The 21,064-nt window shown below is 55.2% G+C and overlaps 1 protein-coding gene across 1 annotated transcript in view; it reads right to left on the bottom strand.

Moving 5' to 3' along the window:
* Positions 1-2,184: 2,184 nt before the first annotated feature.
* ZCCHC24 (zinc finger CCHC-type containing 24) overlaps positions 2,185-21,064 on the bottom strand; it is a 60,991-nt gene continuing 42,111 nt past the window's right edge. The window contains exons 3-4 of the mRNA XM_082719892.1: positions 12,730-12,894; positions 2,185-6,404 (exon numbers count right to left, since the gene is read on the bottom strand). Coding sequence (XP_082576018.1) covers positions 6,291-6,404; positions 12,730-12,894 — 279 coding nt within the window. The 3' untranslated portion in view covers positions 2,185-6,290. The remainder of the gene's footprint in view (positions 6,405-12,729; positions 12,895-21,064) is intronic.

The raw sequence follows: 21,064 nt of genomic DNA on the forward strand, positions 1-21,064 counted from the left end.
GCCACTGACACCTACCTGCTGGGTGACCCTGGGCAAGCCTTTCTCCCTGGGGGCCTCACCATGGCCCCGACAGAAATGTGAGGGGTGCAAATGGGTGCAGCCTCCGAGGGAGGAAGGAGCCAGCCCAGCGCATGGCCACCTTCCCCAGCCCGCTGACACCCCTTTCTGAGGTGGACTGTCCACTCTCTCTGGGGCCTTGCAGCCAGCTGTCTCTGGACACAGACATTAAGTCTGACCGGAAATCCTTCCTGTCCAGGGGAATTACTGGTTTGCACAGCTCTGGGAGATGTCGAAATGCAGGCTGTGTTTGCTTTGGGTTTGTTTTCTTTCCACGGAAGACAACACCAAACACACATACGGGCGCGAGCACCCTGGCACACCAGGGCAGATAACCGAATGTTCGCCCCAAAGCCCCAGCTGTTGCACAGAAGGCTCCCTGTGATGCCTGCAGGGCCAGTCAGTGGACCTGGGGGTCCTGGGCAGGAAGCTTGGTTCCCACTCTGACTTCTGTGTCACTTTGACTTTCTGTGTGATCTCTGGGAGGTGTCTCTGCCTGAGTCACAGACAATGACATTAAGGGCGCTATGTCCCTGGCAACCCCCCTGGGTGCCAAGCCAGGCACTGGGCTGTGTGCTTACAAAGCCCTCTGATCTGTCTGATCACCACACTATCCCTGGGGAGGCCCAGGGCTCAGAGAAGTGGAGGACCATTATCCCCAGAGGTGGCAGGGCTGTGCGGCACAGGAGCACTCTGACAGGGCAGGGCTCTGGTGCTCAGATCTGTTGGGATCCCTACTGGGGAGGGCAGTGGGCACCGCACAGGCACTCTGAGGAGATATCCCCTCCTCCTCCTACCGTGTGGGGGTTGGGTCCCCTTCTCCACTGCCCTGCTCAGCTCTGATTCTGAGTTCAGGTTGACTCTGGCCCTGTCAGCCACATCACCCACACTGAGCGTAGGCATCTGGGGGTGAGTGTGCCAGCAAGCAGGGAAGGGCTGGTGGCTTCTAGGAGTCACTGGGCACTCCAAATAACACAAGGGGAACATTCCCTATTCCTGAAGTCGGGGATCTCTGCTCCTGCCTGTCCTGTGCTCCTCCCCCACTGTGGTCCTTAATCCCAAGGACCCACACTTTTTCTCTGCTCTCAGAGGCTGCAGTCTGGAGGTGAGGGCTGGCCCCACAGACACATGATCGGACCTATATACTATCTATAATTTCAGTAAACTAGTTGCCAAAATTGAAAATTGGAAAATTTCACATAACCACCTGGCTTTCTAGGACCACCCCCCTCCAAGTAGCACGTTCTTAGACAGCAGTACCTGGCCGGAGCTGAGGATGGGGGCGGGGGGCGCCACCAGTGTGGCCAGAGCCTCGCCCACCGGCTTCCGCACCCCTGACATCACCACTGGCCCCACAGGACCGCGAGAGACCATTTCAAAACCTGGCATTTCTCAACCTTGTACATGGGACTTCTCTGGGGAGCTTTAAAGACCTGAGGACACAGGCCAAGTCCTCCAGCGTCTCTCAGGTGGGACCACAGCGCCCATGGTGATTCCAAAGAATAGCAAGGTTGAGAGGGACCAGAGCACTGGCCCTGGTCCGAGGGGACCCTGTGTGTGGGTAGCTTCTCAACATCCATGGCTTCCTTTCCGTGGCTCTCAGCTAAAGCCTCACCTTGTGACAGCTTGGCCTTATCCTGGCTCATTCAGAAGAGAGATCCTCTGTTCCCTCTCCTGGGGACTTCCCAGGGGGCCTGGACATTTCCAATTGCTCATTGGGTGATGCCCAGGGTCTGAGGCCCAAATCCAGGGCCTGGCAAGAGGGCCAAGTGTGGCCACGGGCGGTGGGGCCCGGGGTTGTTGCCTCCAAGGAAGATTCACTCCTATATATGGTCACCCGGGAGTCCCATTGCTGAGCTAACGTGTGACCTAATGTGCTGACAATCTCGCCCAGTCTGGGCCTGAGTTGGGAAGGGCCCTGAGTCTGGAGAGTGTCCACGTGGGGGCAGAAGGGCTGGGAGCAGGCAAATCAATGGCATGGAGGCAGGGCAAGGACGAGGTGCCCCAGACCTGGGACAGGAGAAAGGCAGCTCCGAGTCCTTCCCACTCGGCTTGGCCTCACGCATCTGTGCCGACGTCCGGCTCCCCCTGATGCTCTGCGTAAACAAGGAAACCCACGAGCCACTCTTGCTTTTAAAAGTTCTTTTAATACAGCATGAAAAGGCTATATTGCTATAGGCAAGCCGTATACAGATTTTCCAGGAATAAGGCACACAACGGAATGCCATCCCGAGGGCAGCCCTTCGGAGAGACCGGGAGCCTTCTCCACGCACCCTCCGAGCCGGGCCCACGGGTTCTGTTTGTCTTTTTAGCTGGACACACACGTATTAACAGATACAGACATGGACAGGGTCACCACACGGGAGCGAGGAGGTCCGACGGCAAGGTTGGCAACAGACGGCGATGGGCCCTTCTGCCACCAGCCCTTGGGGACGGCTCAGCCACCTCCCTGAAGGCCGGAACGCCTCCCACACTACCATTTAGTTGTTGTTCTGGGCTACAATGTAGTGATGTTGGATTAAATATGCATTTAGAGTCTATTTGATGCTGGAGGCAGGTGTAAGGGCTCTGGTTGGCACATCCCAGTTCAAAGAGCATGGGGTCCAGAGGCGTGGCTCCGATGATAAAGCTCCAAAGAGGGCCGTGGAGAAGTCAACCTCCTGTTTCCTCTTCCCTCCTGGGCCCTGCTGACCGGAGCCCTCCACCAGGCCAAGGAGGCCATCTTTGGAGCTGGCCGACCACGGAGGGGCTGGTGAGTCACCTAAGCTGGCTGTGTAATACTGTTAGGCCCCCTCTTTCCCTGGCCCACTCCCTGCCCCCCCACAAAGTTAATAACCATAATAACAAGATAATAATAAGAAGGTGCAAAAGAACAGATTACAATGCTGTGTTTTTACCCTCAGCTGGAGAGGCTCAAAGGGGTCACTATTCCCTTTTTGGCTACATTATCTAATAATAGCTTCCCTTAAAAAAAGCAATACTTTCCAAAATACACACATGTATAAATACAGGACACGAACATATTAATAAGTCTAAGCACTCGAATAATATGCTTGGCTACATAATACTGATATTTTCATCCAAGGAAAATAACACAGAATAACAATATGGCTTAAAGAATTGCAAAGATTTTTTTTTTCCTCATCAGAATTATGTACCAACTTCATATAATATTCTATGTAGACAATATTTCCTTCTTAATGTAGTTCAGTTGCATACTTTTTACAGATCAAAGCATAGTAAAAAATCAAACCAAACACAAAATGAAACAAACAAACAAAAAAAACCAACAACAAACTCAACAATAGGAAAAAAGAGAAAAGTTCTCACCATAAATATTTTCTTGCAGCTCAAACAGAAGGTTTGCAAAAATACTTCCAGACATCTTCATTTGATATTCTGGTGCCCTCCTGAAAGCTCCGAAGTTTTTGAAAATGCCTCTCTCTTTTTTTTTAAATCTCAAAAATCAAGCAATTATATTTTTCTTTTTCTTTTTCTTTTTCTTTTTTTAAAAAAAAAAGGCCCTCAAATATATACAGACAAAGATAACCATGAAGATTTTTTTTTTTCGGGAGAAGGTAACAAATTCAGTGTTGTGAGAAAAATTGGTAACCGGAAGAAATTTTAACATCTATGATTTTTTTTTCAAAATACACACATAGTATTTTTCTTAAAAAAAAAAAAAAAAGAAAGGAATTCTGTGTCAAGTATAACTCAAAATAAATACAAATTCACAAGTAGAACTATCGAATACTTCATACGGGTTAAACGCCGTTATCTCTCAACTAGGTCACCAGATCTACTAACTGCAGGCGATTGTCCCTTTTGAACATACAAGCCACACACTTTCTTGTCTCCCGGGCTCTCGGGCCCTCTGAGCACTTAATTCTCACAGTACCCGGCCGGGGCTGCCCACAGAGAGCCCCCAGATTCAGCCAGAGCCATGCAGGGGTGGGCAGTGCAGAGAGGGGCTGCCTTGGGCAGGAGGGCCCAGCCCCCACCTCGGCCAGCTCTGCACAGACGACAGACAGGCCTACTGGGAAGGTCACTTTGGGGGGATATCCCATTTCCTACTGGCCCCGGGGAAGGTCCCAGCCTTCAGCAGTCTGGAGCCTTCGTTCTTTTTAGGGTGTGGGCTGCCCTCACCACCGCAGCACGGTTGGCAGGCTCTGGGTCTCCCGGGACCCGGTCCCTGGAAGGGCTGGGTCCTGGTCCTCACAGCAGAGACCAGCACACCGCCCACCACTGCGGACACCACCTTCCGCACGGCACCAGGGTGACTGACAGTGACAGCTTCTCCTTGCGGACAGAGAGCCTTGGGCCGGGATGGCTACAGCTCCCCTCGCCACCATGGAGAAGACAGGGGACGCTGAGAGGGACTCTGCGGTGGCACTCCCAGTGGGAGGTAGGGTGTTCACAGTTGGCTGTGGGGCCCTCTGCCCCTGTGGGCAGCGCGGAGGTGGTCACGGGCTCAAGCTGGAGCAAATAGTCTCTTGTTAAGTGCTCAGAGGACACGCCCCCCCCATTGCCCCTGCAGGCCCGCCCCCCGCCCCCCTCCCCGGCTGCAAACACACTCACACCATCTCTTCAACTTGCTCCCTGGACCCCTGGTTATCACTTCCCTCTAACCCCTCAGTTGTACACAGCATTTTCATTTGAAAACAAAAGGCGACCAGGCCCCAGTTGGGTGACCTTGAGCCGTGGTAAACACTGAATTTCAGGCCCATTGCACGGTCTGAATTGTCTGTTTGTTTGTTTGTTTGTTTGTTTTTCCACAGAGGCATAATGTTGGGACAAAACCAAGTGACCCGGTCCCGCCAGCCGGCTCTCTCCCGCTCCCTGGGAGAAAGGAGAGATGAGGGGGCAGTAAAAATAGGGCTTCTCACGGGGGAGAGAGCAGCGAGGCGAGCGTGATCCCTCCCGCCAGCCGGGACTGCGGTCACCCTGACCAGCGTGACTTGCCCAGAGGCCTCCCTGCTCCCTTGGGAGGTAGGAAATCATTGTCCCATTTTATAAACGAGAGGTTCTGTAGCTTACGACGGGTCAGCCTCGCGTGAGGGGGATTCTTCTCCCTCATTTTTGCAGAGGTGGGATGGGGACATCAGGAAGGGCAGGGGTTACAGGTGGTGACAGGGGAGGACAGGCATCCCTCCGCTGTGTTCAAAGTGACCGACGGGGGACCATGTGCAGTGTGGGGCTTGGTGGGCCTCTCCGGACAAAGCTTCATGGGAAGAACAGAATTGGGCCTGTGCACCCCGGAGACCCTCCCTCACTTAACTAGCGGGCACCCTGAGGGCCAGAGTCGAGAAGTCCTTCCTGAGGCCTCATAGTGTGTGAGCAGCAGGGCTGGCACATGAACCTAGGTCTCCAGACCACCAGGCCAGTGTCTGTCCTGCCAGAGGGCCTTCCACACCGGGCCCTACGGCCTCCATCAGGGGGTGGACCCCAGTGTGGGTGTGGGTGAAGGACAAGGGAAGGGAAGGGGCCTGACACAATCCAAGCACAAAATCTAATCCCAAGTGGGGCGAAGTGTGTGGTGGGGGCGGGGAGAGGCATTGTCTGATGTGTCCCAGGCCACACTGTGGGACACTGGCCAACATTCAGCGCCTCCCTGTCCCTGACCTCTGGGTCTAGGGTATGCAATGCTAATGACATCACAGGCAGTGGGGTCTGGGGCTCATGGTGGGCAGAGGGCAGAGATGCCCACTCCCCAGCAGCTGCTAGAACAGGGGTCAGCTCGCCAGGATTGCTGACTCAAACAGGACACAAACGTAGGGCTTTTCTGAGAGTGGCTTTGCACACATGGCAAACTGGAAGGTTGTGGGCAGAGAAGGAGGCCTGGCTAGTCTTGGGGAGACAGTCCCCTGCAGGCTTTGGGATTCACAGTACATTTAGTGCACTTGTGGCCAATACAAGGCTGCTCACCCCAAAGGGAGCCTCAGAGGAAGACCGCCGCCGGCAGGGGACACCAAGAGCTTTATGGGGTCCTGGGTGCTGACCTCTGCTTACCCCTGTCCCCTCCACACAGACCCCAGGCCCACCTGCAGAGAGCCCCAGCATTCGGTGGGGGCAGCCACGTCCGTAACACTGTTTGGCAACACACATGAGACGAGAACCTAAGACACCCCTGCCCAGGCGTGTAAGGCTGCAGGACACACGGCAACGAGGAGAGGCACAGGGAGTGGCGTCCCCTCCGGCCGCTGGGCGGGCGGCTGCGGGCATGGTGGGCTGGCTCACTGCACCCGGCGGCAGTAGTAACCAAGCACCTTGCACTTCTCGCAGAGGTGCTGGGGGTGCTCCTTGCTCTGGTCGGACACGTCCAGGCCGTCGGGCTTCTCCAGGGGTCTCTGCAGAGAGGAAGGGGGAGGGGAGAGAATGACAGGAAGACGAGAGATGCAGGGAGAGTGAGACAGATGCAGAGAGAGGGATGGAGAGAGCACAAGATAGACAGGGGTGCGGGTGCCCGGAGACAGTCTGGGGTCACCGGGGTTGTTTCCCTAGGGACCCGGGCCCTTCCTGCCTCTGGCCTGTGGCAAGTGCTTAGCCCAGGGAGGAGGGGCTCTTGGACCCTCAAGGTCTGGATGCCACTTTGGCCTCCCCCTGGACTGTCAGAGCAGCCACCCCTGAAGCTCATGAAAGCCCAGGACACAGGCAGGACGGTGGTGCACAGACATTACCCAGATGAGGAAAGCGAGGCCCAGAGCAGGGAGGACCCAAGCCCATGTCTCCTAACCCAGCACACTCGGCACTCTTGCCCAGGCGACCTGTCACTGCCATGCTTCGGGCTTGGGGTAAATGAGCTCTTGGCTCTGTGAGGTTAGTAGCCAGTGTCCCTCACCCCAGGGTCTGGCACAGTCCTTGCCCTGTCCGTTGAGTGGCCAAAGGAGCAGAACTCCACTGTGTCCTAACAGGGAAACTGAGACCCAGAGAAGGGAGGTGGCTTGCCAGACCTGTGATGCTACTCACGCACTTTGTGACCTCAGGGGGGCCTCAGTTTCTGCATCTGGAAAGTGGGCCTCATCGGACCTCAGTTGTGGAGCAGTGGGAGGAATTGGATGTCTAGATGTTTGTAAACTAGGCAGCATTAGGCACGAGGAGAGCACTTATGGGACATAAGGAGCTTCCTGCTCCCTCTTTCCCTCCCATCCTGGCTCGCAAAAGCCAGCAGAGACTTGTTTCCCTGGAAAATTTATGGAGGCTATTAGGCACACCTCCTGAGGCACAGAGTCTCTTGGCTGGCAGTCGAAGCCCCCGCCCAGAACCCCCACCTGCAGAAGGGTCCCCTGCCTAGATGTGGGGGGATGCAGAGGAAGCTGCTCAGGGACAGCTGGGACCTACATGCTGAGGAGAGGAGGCAGGAAGCACAGGCTGCTGCGGGGCCACGGACCTTGATGTCAGTGGCTGTGACTGGAGATGGTCCTGGAGGGAAGCCACGGGCAGACTGTAATCTTCCCCAAAGCAGTACACAGGCTTTGGGGGCCCGTCATGCAATCCCCAGTCTGAAGCAGATACTGAGAGCAGTCTGGGAAATGAAAGAACCCTAAACCTCCAGGAGGAGAGCACAGAGATGACGGAAGGCCAAGGTCCAAGGTCCGAGGGTCACAAAACCCACCTATGTGCTTCTAAGCCTAAAGCCACCCAGAGAAGGCTTGCAAAATGGACAGGAGCCTTGGCCTCGTCCAAAGGGCCTTAACATGACCAGCTTTCCTGGCCAGGGGAGAGGAGGAAGACTTTAGCTTTGTGTCAGACAGGGGCTTGAACAACCTACAAGCTGTGTGACCTTGGGCAAGCTACCTGGTCCCTCCGATTGTCCATGTCCCCGTCTGTAAAAGGGGGCGTTGGCAACACTTTTCTCGTGATGTTGTTGTTACAACTCAATGAAAAGAAAGAGCAGAGCAGAGCTCCTCACATAGTTCACTGTGATTACTGATGGGCGGGGGGGGGGGGTACCACCAGGGAAAGGGGCACTGAAGCTGTGATTCCAAGCTGAGCGGCCCGGAAGGCCTCCAGACCTGCTGTCCCAGGCATCTCAGGAAGACCGACAGCAGCCCACGGCATGGCCTGCAAGCCAGGGCTGGGAGCTCCCTGCCAGCCAAGCTGCCTGGCTCTAATAAGGGCTTCCTGACCTGGAGCTGAAGTCTGGCTCCCTATCCCTTTTCCCACCATCCCTGCCACACAGGGGCTCCCACAGGTCTGAGAGGGACAGTCCTCAAGTCTCCCCGCCCCCAGGTCAAACTCGGCCTGGTTTCCAGCTCTCCTCCCCAACTTTCCATGCTAGCCAGGGCACCCCCCTGAACCAGTCTACCGGGTGGGGCCAGAGAGGCCAGAAGAGGCAGGTCCCACACCACCCCTGCCCCCATGGTTTACACTCCACAAAGCATGGCCATGCAGACCGTACACCTAACCAGACAACCTCGCTACAAGGGGCCTATTACTATCCTTAAGTATTACAGATGAGGAAACAGAGGCTCCAAGACGGTAAGGGTCTTGCCCAGGGGCCTGCAGCTTCCCCTATCTACCCGGGGCTGTTGGGTAAGAGCTCTCTGCTCTAGAACCTCAATGCCCCCTTCTGTAAGCCGGGCAGAAGGTTAAGAACACTTAGAGAGTGTGCGTGACAGAGATAGCAGGGAACGAGACGACTGCCTTAAAGCACTTTATGGTCATAAAGAGCTCTGCAAGACTTAATAATGGCTGTGTGACCTCTAGAAGCTACTTAACCTCTCTGTGCCTCAACTTCCTCTTCTATAAAATGGGGTAACTAAGAGTACCTACTTGATAAGGGGTTGTGAAGAGTAAATAAGATAATTACCTGCAGTGTCCACCAGTATTCCCACAAGGGCTTATTGCTGCTATCGCTAATACTATGGAGGACTGGGGGCGGGCGGGGGGCAGGGGAGCTAGCTGAGTCCCCGGGGAAATATCCCTGCCATAGCCTCACCACCCCTCCTCCTTGGCCATGACCCCATCCGTGCTCTTGCCCTCCACGGGTCGGGGCTCCGCTGAGTGGAGGAGCTGGGGGATGCTGTCAGGACTACTCCCGTCCAGTGAAGGAAAACCTCCAGCTGCTGGGATAGATCACCCCGGGGCTGTCCCCACCCCCAGCAGGGAGGCAAGGCCCTTCAGTGTTTTCTTCTCCTGGGGGGCAGGGGAGCTGCAGCTGGAGCCTGACGGGAAACAGATGTGGCAGGGGAAGGAGGAGAGGGAAAGTGGAGGGTTCTCAGGGGATGGATGCCGTACAGGTCAGAGCTCAGTGGGGGGTGTGGGGGGAGGGACAGGCGGCAAGAGAAGTAAAGGAGCCCCTCTCCACCATGGGGGGCTGGGGGGTGGGGACTCCAAGTCCTCCTCTCAGGGCACCCCCCCTCCCCAGCCCGCCTGTAATCTCCCTGAGGGAGAAGGGCCAGGTGAGAAGCACATGGAGCCCAGGAGAGGGCCCGTGTGAGAGCAGAGTTCAGCTCAAAGGCAAGTGCGCTCTTAATTCAACACAGGGGAGAAGGGGTTTTTGGACTGGGATCTCAGACCTTCTCAGGAATTGGCAGGAAATCAGGAACCAGGACACCATGTCTCCTTTAAACTGCCACCCTTGGCCCCAGACCCTGGACATGTTCCTACAATACCAGGCCTACTCAATGGGTCATCAGGCCTGTCCTGGCACTGCAGGGCCTCGGTCTCCCCCCTCGACGCCATTAGCATGTGGGCCAGGAGACCCCTGTCCACTGGACTGCCTTGGCCAGTTTTGAGACTGTTTGTCCACGTGATGCAGTGTGGCTGATGAGAACCACAGAGACCCTGGGGTTGGGGGGAGGGGTGGTAGGGAGGGTCTGCAAACAGAGGCAGTGGAAGCCAGCATGAGGGACATGAAATCACACAATGTTTCCACCACAAGAGTCTGCTCAGACGGCTCCCTCCTTTCTCTACCCACCGCCCCCCACCACTCCGACCGTGCTCCCGGTAGAATAAAGACCAATTTCCAAGCCAGGGCTTCTGAGCTAGCCCCATGCAGCCTGGCCCCCACCCCGACCACTGCTTCACCCCTCAGCTCCTCCAATGCTCTGTACCTGACCCTGGCCTCCCCACTTTGCAAACGCTGTTCCCTCCCCCTCGGCCACTCCCTCCCAGTCCCCTCCACCCTCCCCCAGAGCTCAGCCAACATCAGTGCCTTCCCCAAGAGCCTCAAAATCCACCTCCCTATCCATCCTGCCTCCACCAGACCCCCAACCCCTGCTCCCACCATCCTTAGTGACTCAGCCTCCAGAGGGAAGACTGGCCCCAGCCCTGGTTCCTCAATGCCCCTACAACATCATCAACATGACCTCTCCCACTGCCCCCTTGGCGGCCCCTTGGCCACACCCTGGATGTGGTCTTCTTCAGAACACTGCTCTCTGTGCTGGGCAGCCCCCCTCCACCGACCTCCCTGTCCATCGGGGCCCCCCTGGCTCCCCAGGATCATGCACCATCACACTTCTGCAAACACACCAACTCTGCAGCCTTCTACCCTCAGAACAGCAGTCCTGGCGAACCTCTGCCCTGTGCTGCTGTCCACAGACTCTGGCCCGCTCCTGCCCCTGCCCCGTGACCCCCGCTGAAGCAAGTCATAGAACCAGGCTGGTAGCGCTAGTGACAGTTATGACCTCACACCTCCCTGGGCTGGGGACGCAGTTCGATCTCTCTGGGAGGCCCACTTCCTCCTTCATCCTTCTCCAAGGCCACCCCACCCCTCCTCACCTTCACATCTAGTTGAAAACCTCCTGTCCTGTTTCTCTTGAGAAGACAGAAGCCTTGGAAGGGAAGCCCATCTTCTCTGCACCAGTAAACCCACCAATCATGTCCCTCCCTCCTATGCCCATGGTAAGGCATTGCCCTCCTGTCCCTGCATCATCAACCTTTTGCCTCCTTCTGGCTCCTTCTCATTTACCTGTAACACACTTGAGCTCTTCCCATCTCCATCACACCTGCCTCAATGCCATCTGTGTTACCGCAGCGACTGCCCCATCGCTCTGCAGTTCTCTACAGTCAGACCCCCTCGAGGGAGTGGACAGTGAAGGTATTCCCACTGCAGCTCAGTCCCACCAACCCCTCCCTCCCCTGTCATGGCTCCGTGGCCACTGCCCCAGCCAGTGGGTCACTGTGAATCCACATCCCCACTCCGCCCTTATGCCTGACCTGCAGGGTATCGACTTCCAGGATCGCAGACCCAAGCTGCAGTTCAACAAGGTCTCCAGGTCAAAGTGATGCCCAGGAAGTTTGAGGACCACCTCCTTGGTGCCAAATCCTCAAGGCACTTCTCCATGGCCAGGATCCCTGACATCTCTACATGAGCCTCACCTGTCCCCTCAAGTGGCACGTCCCGACCCCAGGACTCTACACTCCCTAGTTCTCCTCCTTGATGGACTTCTCCTCCATCTGACCCCTCAGTGCTGGGATTCTGCAACACATAATCTGGGGAGTTCTGTCTCCACCTCGTCTACATTCTGCAGGAAATCTCATCCACTTCTTGAATACCTTAAGGTCAATGACACCCAAGTATGTAGGAGTCACCTTGATTTCTCATATGAGCTTCAACATAACAAATCCAACTGCCTTCTTGACATTTTGACTTAGATTTCCAGACACATCTCAAATGTAACATGTGTATAAAAGAACTCTTGGTTTTATTTGGGACACCTGGGTCTTACTCTGGCTTGCCTACAGTCCAGGTTGCCCACCCCATAAGCCCTCTTCCATCAACTCAGGCTGATGACCATTCTCATGGGTTCGGGCCCCTTCCTCACTTTCCACATCCAACCCAGGGACACTTTGCATCTGACCCAGGTCCAAGGCCACCCCTCTTCCCAGCATGCATGGGAATATAGCCATGACTTTTCCACTGGTCTCCTCATTTTTGACCACCCAGATGTACAACGACTAGTCTCTGCATACATCAGAAGAGTCATCTCAAAATAAAGCTGAAAGCTCTATTGCTTGTGAGTTTTGAGTGGCTCCCAAGACTGGGAAGCACCCCGTTCAGCTTCCCACCCCATTCCTCTTGTTCAGTTCTCCTGATACTTCACTGAGGTTTGGGCCTTGAGCATTGAAGTCCGTAAGGCCACAGAGCATTTGCACCTGCTGTATGGTCTTCTTGAGATTGCTGCCCCCCACTTGTGACAGGTCTGGCTTCCTCCCATCCTTCGGGTCCCAGAGTAAACAGACCTCCTCTTTGCAGCCTGCAGTGAGTGGATCCTCCCTGGGGCAAGCTGCCTCACCACGTCTGCACCCCCCCACCCTCCAACATGCCCATGTACACCTTGGCCACCAGCCCCACGCGTGGTGCCTGGAACACTGGAGCTGCGGGCGAGCAAATGAAGGAGACGTGTTTTCTGCAGCACGCTGTTGCCCCCGCATTCCCACTCAGCCTGCAGCGGCACCCCAAGCTCAGTTTCAGAACTCGCCTGGGTCTGCAGTCTCAGGGTCTTGCTGAACTCACCCCTTTAACCTCCTTCCCTTCCCAGGGAAGTGGTGACCTCTAACTTCCATTTCAGAGGAGACTGACAAAGGGCCAGCTTGGAGAGATCTGGTCTCATCATTGTCACATGCAGGTGTAAGCTGAGGCCCAATAACGATCCAGGTCAGCCCCCAGGCCCTCATGAGGGCTCCTCTGGCCACCACCTCCTCCCCCCCAAGCCCCGCCCCGCTCACCTGCTTATGCGGATACACGTTGATGTGGCACTTAATGCACTCCTGCCCCATGTTGGCCCACGAGTTCCCGCTCATCCATTTTCTCTTGCACTTGGGACACTTGTACTCGCCGAAACAGCGCTTTTTGCCCTGGTACGGGGTCAGACCCTCGCCTTTGGGGCGAGCCTAGAGGACAGGAAGCAAACACAGGGCATTGGGGCCCACCAGGCCAACATGATGCCCCTACAGGATCCCCACAGTCTTCCCTGTGCAGGCAGGGGGTAAGGCACTTTTCACCCCCACCCAGAGAATGCCAAGGCCAGCCCCAGAGCGCGCACGCGCACACACACACACACACACACACACACGCGCGCGCGCGGGAATCCCAAGGCTAGGAGACCCACACAGGGAGTCAGAGAACAGGAGGTGGTGGGCGAGTCACATCTTTTCTAGATTTCAGGGAACAAAGTACGAGACTACGGCCAGGAATGACTTCTCTGACTCACAGCATAGAAAGGCAGCTAGCAGTTCCATGCACCTGTACACAGGTGATCTCTGGCATGCCCTGTCCCCTCCGGAGGTGTGGTCTGCATGGTCGTTGGTGAGACAACAGGGGCGCAAGTATGCAATCTGGGATACAGCGAAGGGGTGTCTCCCCTCCCCCGGGGCCCAGCCACCGGCTCCCCTCCTGGAGGCCACCTCCCTTTCCTTCCCACCAGCCCAGAGGGGGGCTCTGCATTTACAGACACACGCAGCACACACAGACACACATGCGTCCTTGTCCCTCGTTCCATGGGCACACCAGGCATTGATTCTGTGCCTTCCCTGTTTCACTTCATAATCTAGCTCGGGCATATTATTATTATTGTAAGATACATAATGGTATATCTTCTCCCCGAATCAGGACACACAGTCCTACTGACTTGTGTTTAATGGCTGTACCAGTGTGGAGTCTCCAGGAGCTTCAGGGTCTGCCCAGTGCCATTACAGAGCTTCCGGGTTGGTGTACAGACAACCCTATGATGAATAATCGTGTGGATGTGTGGGGGGCGGGTGTCACATTTTGCACATGGGAGAGGACATTTGTGGGACAGATGCTCAGAAGTAAAACTGCAGGGTACGTGCACTTTCAATTGTGAAAGGTAATGACGAGTTAGTCCCAGCTTCCACCGCACCACAATGCAGGGGCACCAACATAACGTCCTATCTCCTTGCTGGAAGTTTCCGCCGTCGCCCATCTAAGAGGCAGAAAATCTTCTCAGAGTGGATTTGATGTGTATGTCTTTTATCACGAACAACAGAGAATTCCCCACGCATTTAAGAATCGTCGTGTTTCCTTTGCTGAGTCTTGGTGTATGTCCTTGGTGATATTTTTTTTCTCCTGGGGTTTGTTATTTTTCTTGTTGATTTGTAACTGCACTTCATCTATTGAAGAGACTGGCTCTCTCCTGCATGGTGTTTTTTTTCCTTTTTGTTTTAAACCGCTTCAGCGAGATAGGACTCCTACATCCCACATTTCACAATTGTGAGGTATACAATTCAATGGGTTTCAGGATACTCACCAAGTCTAACAACCATCATTACAAGCAAAGTTTAGAACATTCTGTCATACTCTCCCGAAAGAAACCCTGTATCTATTAACAGCCACTCGACAGACTACCCCCACCGTCTCACCTTTCCCCAACCCTGGGCAGCCACCAGTCTATAGATTTCCCTGTTGTAACTAGTCCATCCAGAAGAGTCATACAATAATTGTCCTGTGGGGCCTGGCTTCTGTCTGTGTAATGCTTTTTTTTTTTTTTTTAAGATTTTATTTATTTATTTGACAGCGATCACAAGTAGGCAGAGAGGCAGGCAGAGAGTGGGGGGAAACAGGCTCCCTGCTGAGCAGAGAGCCCGATGTGGGGCTCAATCCTGGGACCCTGAGATCATGACCCGAGCCGAAGGCAGAGGCCCAACCCACTAAGCCACTCAGGCACCCCCATGTAATGCTTTTAACCTCCATCCAGGTAGTAGCACCTATCAGTACTTTATTCCATTTTGTTGCCAAATGATACCTCATCATATGGCTATGCCGTGTTTTATTTCCTTGTTCGTCAGATGACAGGCATGTGGGTTGATTCTAATCTTTGGCTATTACGAATAATACTGCTATGAACACTTGTGTACGAGCAGCACGGTGTTTTATAAAGTTGGATTCGTTACCCCAGTGTTTGAAAATGGAAGATGTCACCTAGAACTATGACCACATTGCTCGAGAAATCTTGGTGGTGACCATCAGCTGGGGTCAAGGAGGGTCCTCTCCATTCCGGCCAGCGGCTCCCTGCACTGACATCGTATCTTCGGGGCTTGCACGCTCCGGGTCTGAGACAGGCTTAAACACAGGTTCTATGTCAGCACTCTTCAAGGTGTGGGTCCTAGACTGTGTCCGCGGCATTCCCTGGGAGCTTGTTAGAAATGCAGACTCTCAGGCCTCACCTTACATCTACTGAATTAGAATCTGCATTGTAACGAGAGCCTCCAGGAACCCATGTGTCATTATGCTTATTACGAGGTGATCTGTTTCTACAGTAATGTTCCTCTGGGTAATTGCCCATGTACGAAGGACTGCATAAAGGTTAAGCACACAGACTCTGGATCCCAATCCTAGCTTTGTGATCTTGGGCAAGTTACTTCACAAGAGTAATGACAGGAACTACCATATAAGGCTGTTCTGAGGATTAACTGGGATAATACGCAGGAAACACTTAGAACAGTGCCTGATACATAAAACAGCGGTGTTAGTTATTATGACGATTTACGAACACAGAACAATAGCAGCACACAAAGTGATCATTGCTACCTCTGGGAATCATGTCTTGTTCCCGGGAGCCAGCACTACCGCTTGGTGACAGCCTACTAGAATTTCAAGAAACACTAAAAAGGGACATATGTGCTGAGCATGTGAATCTAAATCTAGAAAGTGACAAGAATATTGCCCTGATCTCTTGGGCCTGCGGCCGAATATCTTTTGGATCTTTCTTGGCCTTCCTGGCAGCCATAATATCCTGGTGAGGAGGTTCTGTCTGAGCGCTAAGACAGGGCTGGCTCTCGGCACTCGCAGGTCGGGGAGAGAGGCTGGTCATGCCAAGCGGAGCCCTCCGTGTCCAGGCTCCAGGCGCCCTGCAGTACAGGAGTCAACATATGCCTCGGAAAGCACTTTGAGCTCTGTTGGTCTCAAGCCAGTGGGTGTGCGGTAAGCCCTCTAACCCCTCCCAGGGCTACCTTTCCCACCTGGTGCCTGGAATGTCAACATCGAAGCCACTCTAGCTTCTGTGGCCCCCTTCCTCATAATCATGAAAGAAGTACTTCGTGAACTCTTTCCCGAGTGTCTCCACTCTCCAAGGCACCTCCATTCAAAAGGGAATAACAGGTAGGCCTGGGGTGACTCAGTGACTCACCAGGGGTTAGGATTTGAGACCCCTTGACTGAAAGGGGACTGCTTGATTCTGAAACGGATAGGCCCTGCAGCTGGGGCAAAGGGTGGTGGGGGTGGGGGTCAGAGGGAGGGGGCACCCAGCCGAGTGAAGGATGACGACCCCTGGCAGGGCCGACAATTTGGTCCCAAAGGGTTTCTGCTTCAGAGACGAGCAGGAAGGAAACCCACATGAAAAAGATGATACAGAGAAACCGGCACCACAAACAGAAGCCGGCAGACAAGAGGCAGGAGGGAGGGGAGGGTTGGGAAGCAACACTACACGGTGTAATTAGAAAACCAGCCGTTCTGGAGCCATCCATCAGGGAGTGTGAACTGCTGGGCAGGGCCCAGGGACGGGGGCCCCAGCCTCCTGCAGGACCAGAGGTCCTCGGCACACCGTTCCCACCCTGGGAGGGCCCTGCTCTGACACCCCCGTGCTTGGGACGTGACCCACAGCACAGAAGTCCCAGTCAGATGCCAGTGATGGCCTTCCGCCTCTGCCCGGGACAATCTGGGGGACCCTCCATCAGTTACTCAACCTCTCTGTGCCTTGGTTTCCTCATCTGGAAATCTGGGAGAATGGTAGGGGCCTGCCCTTCAGCGCGGCTGGAAGGGTGGGCGGCATTCATGCCTCTGAAGGGTTGGCTGGCTGGCTGGGCATTGCTAGCGCTCTCTGACCATCAGCAAGGTGATTTTCTGCTGGAGCTGGTAGCCGCTGCGTTCTGGGTGAGGCAGAGGCTAGGGCTGAGATCAGGACGTGGAAATCACGGGAGGAAAGCTCCAAACATGGGAGGGGGTCTGGGTGGAGGGTGGGTTTGCTATCCCCGGGGGCTGGGGAGGTGGCAGGCAAAAAAACGGACTGCGTTAGGTGTCTTCACCTTCTAGAATTTTCAGAAAGGAACCAAGAAAGAGAGAGGAAGGCCACGGAAGCTCTGCAGGGGGCTGCTAGCAGAGAACAGAGGGAAGAGCGAGGGCAGACGCTTAGGAGGCACCACCACAGCCTGTCAGCCTCCCACTCAGCTCTTCCCATAATCCTGTGGGGTAAGGAATATCATCAACCCATTTAACAGATGGTGAAACGGTGGCATGAGGCAGGGGGCGGACCTGCCAAAGAGCTTCCAGCTTCCGGCGTGTGAGGCTTTGCCACAAGGCTACCCTGGGCTTCCTTTTGCTGTCTGTCACCCTTAAGTGATCCCCACCACGAAGCTGAAACCCCCAGCCCCTCTGCTCAGCCCAGCCTGGTGGCTTTTGCACCCCTGTGGGCAGAGGGGAGAAGTGACCCGCAGGGCAGGGGTGAAGAGGCAGATGATGCAGGGAGGGAAAGATGGGCCAGCGGGCAGCTCTCTCAGCCCAGCAGCGAGAAGCCGAAGCCGCTTCCTGGAAGGACTTATCCCAACACTGTTTATGCTTTCAGAGGAAGGCAGGGCCAAAGGGAGGAGGAATTTTTGACGAAACAAAGGCTCCTCTACCCCCCACACTTTCCCCCTGCCTCCTCCCAGAAAGGCCGGCCTCTTCTCATAAACTTCAACATGAAACAGACACTGAGTGCCCAGCGCACTGCAGGGGCGGCCGCCCGCCCTGGCTGGGAAGGGTGCCAGGTCTGACCTGCTCTCTTGACCCGGGCCCCTGCCACGTACCCCACTGGGGAATCACATCAGCCAGCAACCCCGGGCAAAACTCAGTGGCGCTCAGACACCACCCCTTGTAGCACAGACAGGGCCTCTGGGGGCCAGAGAGGCAAGGCAACTTGCTCAAGGACACACAGCAGGCCACGGGCTGAGCTGAGAGATGGGGCTGGGTCCTCAGACTTCCACACCACGGCTACAATCCCTGCACGGGGCAGCCTGAGAAGTGGATGGTCGTGGCTGCTGTGGGGGAGGGGAAAGAAGGTGGGCCTAGGAGCCACAAGAGCAAAGCTGGGTGGGGCTGTGGGAGGAGCCATCCAGGGAAGCCTGGGAAGAGAGGCAGATGATGCTGACATTATCTGGGCACTTTCTCAGAATGGCTCCATGTTTTTTTCCCAAAAGTTCATGCGATTTCTTAGGGTTGATGGTAAGATGGTGAGCTCCCTGTCACTGGGGGTATGCAAGCAGGGGGCTGGGTAAACAACTATCAGGAAGGCTGCCGAGGGGGTCTCTGTTTTGGTCAGATTATTCTGAGGGCACTTCCCCCTCTGTAGTACTCCAGCTCTTACTGAGGAAAGCCGACCAGCAGGTGTAGAGAGGGGGTCCTCTCAGACACTGCTGGGGGTAGGGTGTATTTCCTACTAGATTCTCAGAGCACAACTAGGCAACAAGCCTTCACACTTTTTAGAAATGTCCATCCCCCCAGCAAATCTATTTCCGGGAAACCAGCCTAAGGAACTGATCAGAGTTGGGGACCAGCAGGGTGTTCAAGAATGTTCATCACGGGGGCGCCTGGGTGGCTCAGTGGGTTAAAGCCTTTGCCTTCGACTCAGGTCATAATTCCAGGGTTCTGGAATCGAGCCCCGCATCAGGATCTCTGCTCAGTGGAAAGCCTGCTTCCTCTTCTCTCTCTGCATGCCTCTCTGCCCACTTGTGATCTCTGTCTGTCAAATACATAAATAAAATCTAAAAAAAAAAAAAAAAGAATGCTCATCACAGCATGGTTTATGACATGCAAAACTAGAACCGTCTAAATACCAACACCAGTGCTCTGGCTCCCTCAGTGATGTTACACTCATTGGATGAGTGACAGCGAACCATTAAAATACTGATGAGGAATTTTTTTAAGGGTTTGGAAAAATGTTTATAAAGAAAGCAGGACAAGTGATAGGCTATAAACGACTCCCTAAAGTAAAACCGTAAAAAGGAAAAGTGGGCATGAAAAAGGCTGTAAGGAAAAAGGTCATAAGTGTTCAGAGGTTGCCTTTAGGAGACAGGATTCTCTGTTCTAATTAATGAATTGTCTTTAAGGAGTAGGTATGACTTTGATGGAGAGGAGGAGGATGGCTCATCCGCCAACTCCCTGGCCTGCCAGCCCCTCCTGCCCACAAGGGGGCGCCCCATGCTTTCCCACGGAGGTGGCAACCCATGGAGATGGCAACGCTGTCCATACTTGCCCCCCGCTTTGTCCCTGCAGGTGCATCCACTGGGGCCCGCGTGCTGGACACTGGCCGACCTCTGGATGCTGGTCGTCCTGTTGGAAGAGCTGCCCTGCCCCCAGCCACGGAGCAGACTTCCCACCTCCTAGATCCTACCGGCTCCCTCAACTGAGGACAGCTGGGAAGTAGCCACACCTGTCACATGACATAAGAGCTTGGCTAGTCATTCTGCTCGTCCGTTTCCCTGCCCCTGCTTCCTGGAGTCCCACCCAGAGTAAGCCTTGAGGGTGATGCTTGCTCTTCCCTCAGCCCCTTTTTAGATAGAGTCCCTTTGGCAGCAGGAGGACATTGTCACCTTGGTAACTTGTGGCAGAGAATCCCAGGGACCCAGTGCCCAGGAGAGGGCAGCAGGGTAGGACTGCGGAGGCTCATGTCATGTCAGGACTCCGTGCCAGGGTCTGCCCCAGGATACACGGCCTCTGCTCTCGGGATCTAGGGTTCGACTGTGCCCCAGCCACACACCAACCCCGACCACACCACCCCCGCCTGCCTGGGAGGGCAGCCTGCGGCCCGCCAAGCTCTGCGATGGAAGAATGGCCACACTCCTCACAGGTCTTGCCAGGGCCAGGCTCTCTTGGTATTCTCATAAACACCACCTCCTTGTGCGCTAGGCCTGTTATGTCCCAGTCTTCGGAAAAGAACACTGAGGCAAAAAGAGGTTAAAAGAACTTGCCCAAGGCCACATTGCCGGCAAGAGGAAGAGTCTGGATTTGAACCGAGGCCACCTGACTCGAGCCCACTCTCTCCATTGCCCTGCCAGGCTGGCACAAAGATGAGAAACCCACCCGGCCACGACGCGGAGAAACAGGGACCAGCTGGTACCGTCAATGCACCGGTCCTGGCACGCTGGGCGCCCTTGGGGGCCTCCCTTCCCCTCGCTGGGCCTCAGATTCCCCACCTCCAGAATGAGAGCGGCACTGACTGCTGGACCTGCTGGACAGGGTCCCTTTTCTCTCCGGGGCCCGCTAGTCAACGTGCGTCTTGGCAGCCCCACTCCTACTCCCCTGTCTGCTGTGGGGCGCGAGTCCAGCCCACGGTGCGTTCAGCGGAGAGGCAAGGCTGCAGCCGGGAGCAGCGGGGGAAGGAAATAAGGACCAGATGGGCTCCTTGCCGGCTCCCCATCCCACCGTGTCTGCCTGCTCTGCTGCAGCCGGGTGCCTGAGGAGCTCTGGGCCCAAAGTCAAGAGAGGAAGAGCCCTGGGTTTAGGGAGTTTGAGATGCCCTTCCACGAGGAGGCCCTGTCATAGTCCCAGGACCATTTGTGCAGCTGTGCTGGCCCTTCCTGGATAGTTCAAGAGGGTTCTGGGGACTCTTTCTGGACCTTAGGGGTCCTTCCTGGAGGAGGCACTGCCCCGCTTCTGGATGCTCCTCTTCCAACCCCCCCTTCCTCAGGCTTACCCTTTTGCCCTCCTGCTGTGTGGGCCAACGTGGGTTGAACAGGGGCTGTGGCCAGAGGCCCAGGTTTGGGTCCTTGCTCTCCCACACTCATCACCAGTTTCTTCGCCTGCAAGCGAGGGGGCTGTTCGAGAGGATCTGGGACACCGACATTTAATGAGCCCTACTATGTGCCAGCCGCTTCCCAACCACAGCCTCCCCATTTGACAGAACAACAAACAGGCCCAGAGAGGCCAAGTAACAGGTGGCAGGTCCCACAGCCATGGAGTCTAGACTTGAGCCCAATCTGCTAGCTCCAAAGCAACCCTTCCCTCCTTGTGCACAGCCTCTCCACAGAATAGCTATGAGAAAACCAGAGTACATGCCTGTTTCTAGGAACA

This window comes from Mustela nivalis, assembly GCF_964662115.1.
Source record: "Mustela nivalis genome assembly, chromosome: 2".
In the NCBI taxonomy this organism is placed as follows: domain Eukaryota; kingdom Metazoa; phylum Chordata; class Mammalia; order Carnivora; family Mustelidae; genus Mustela; species Mustela nivalis.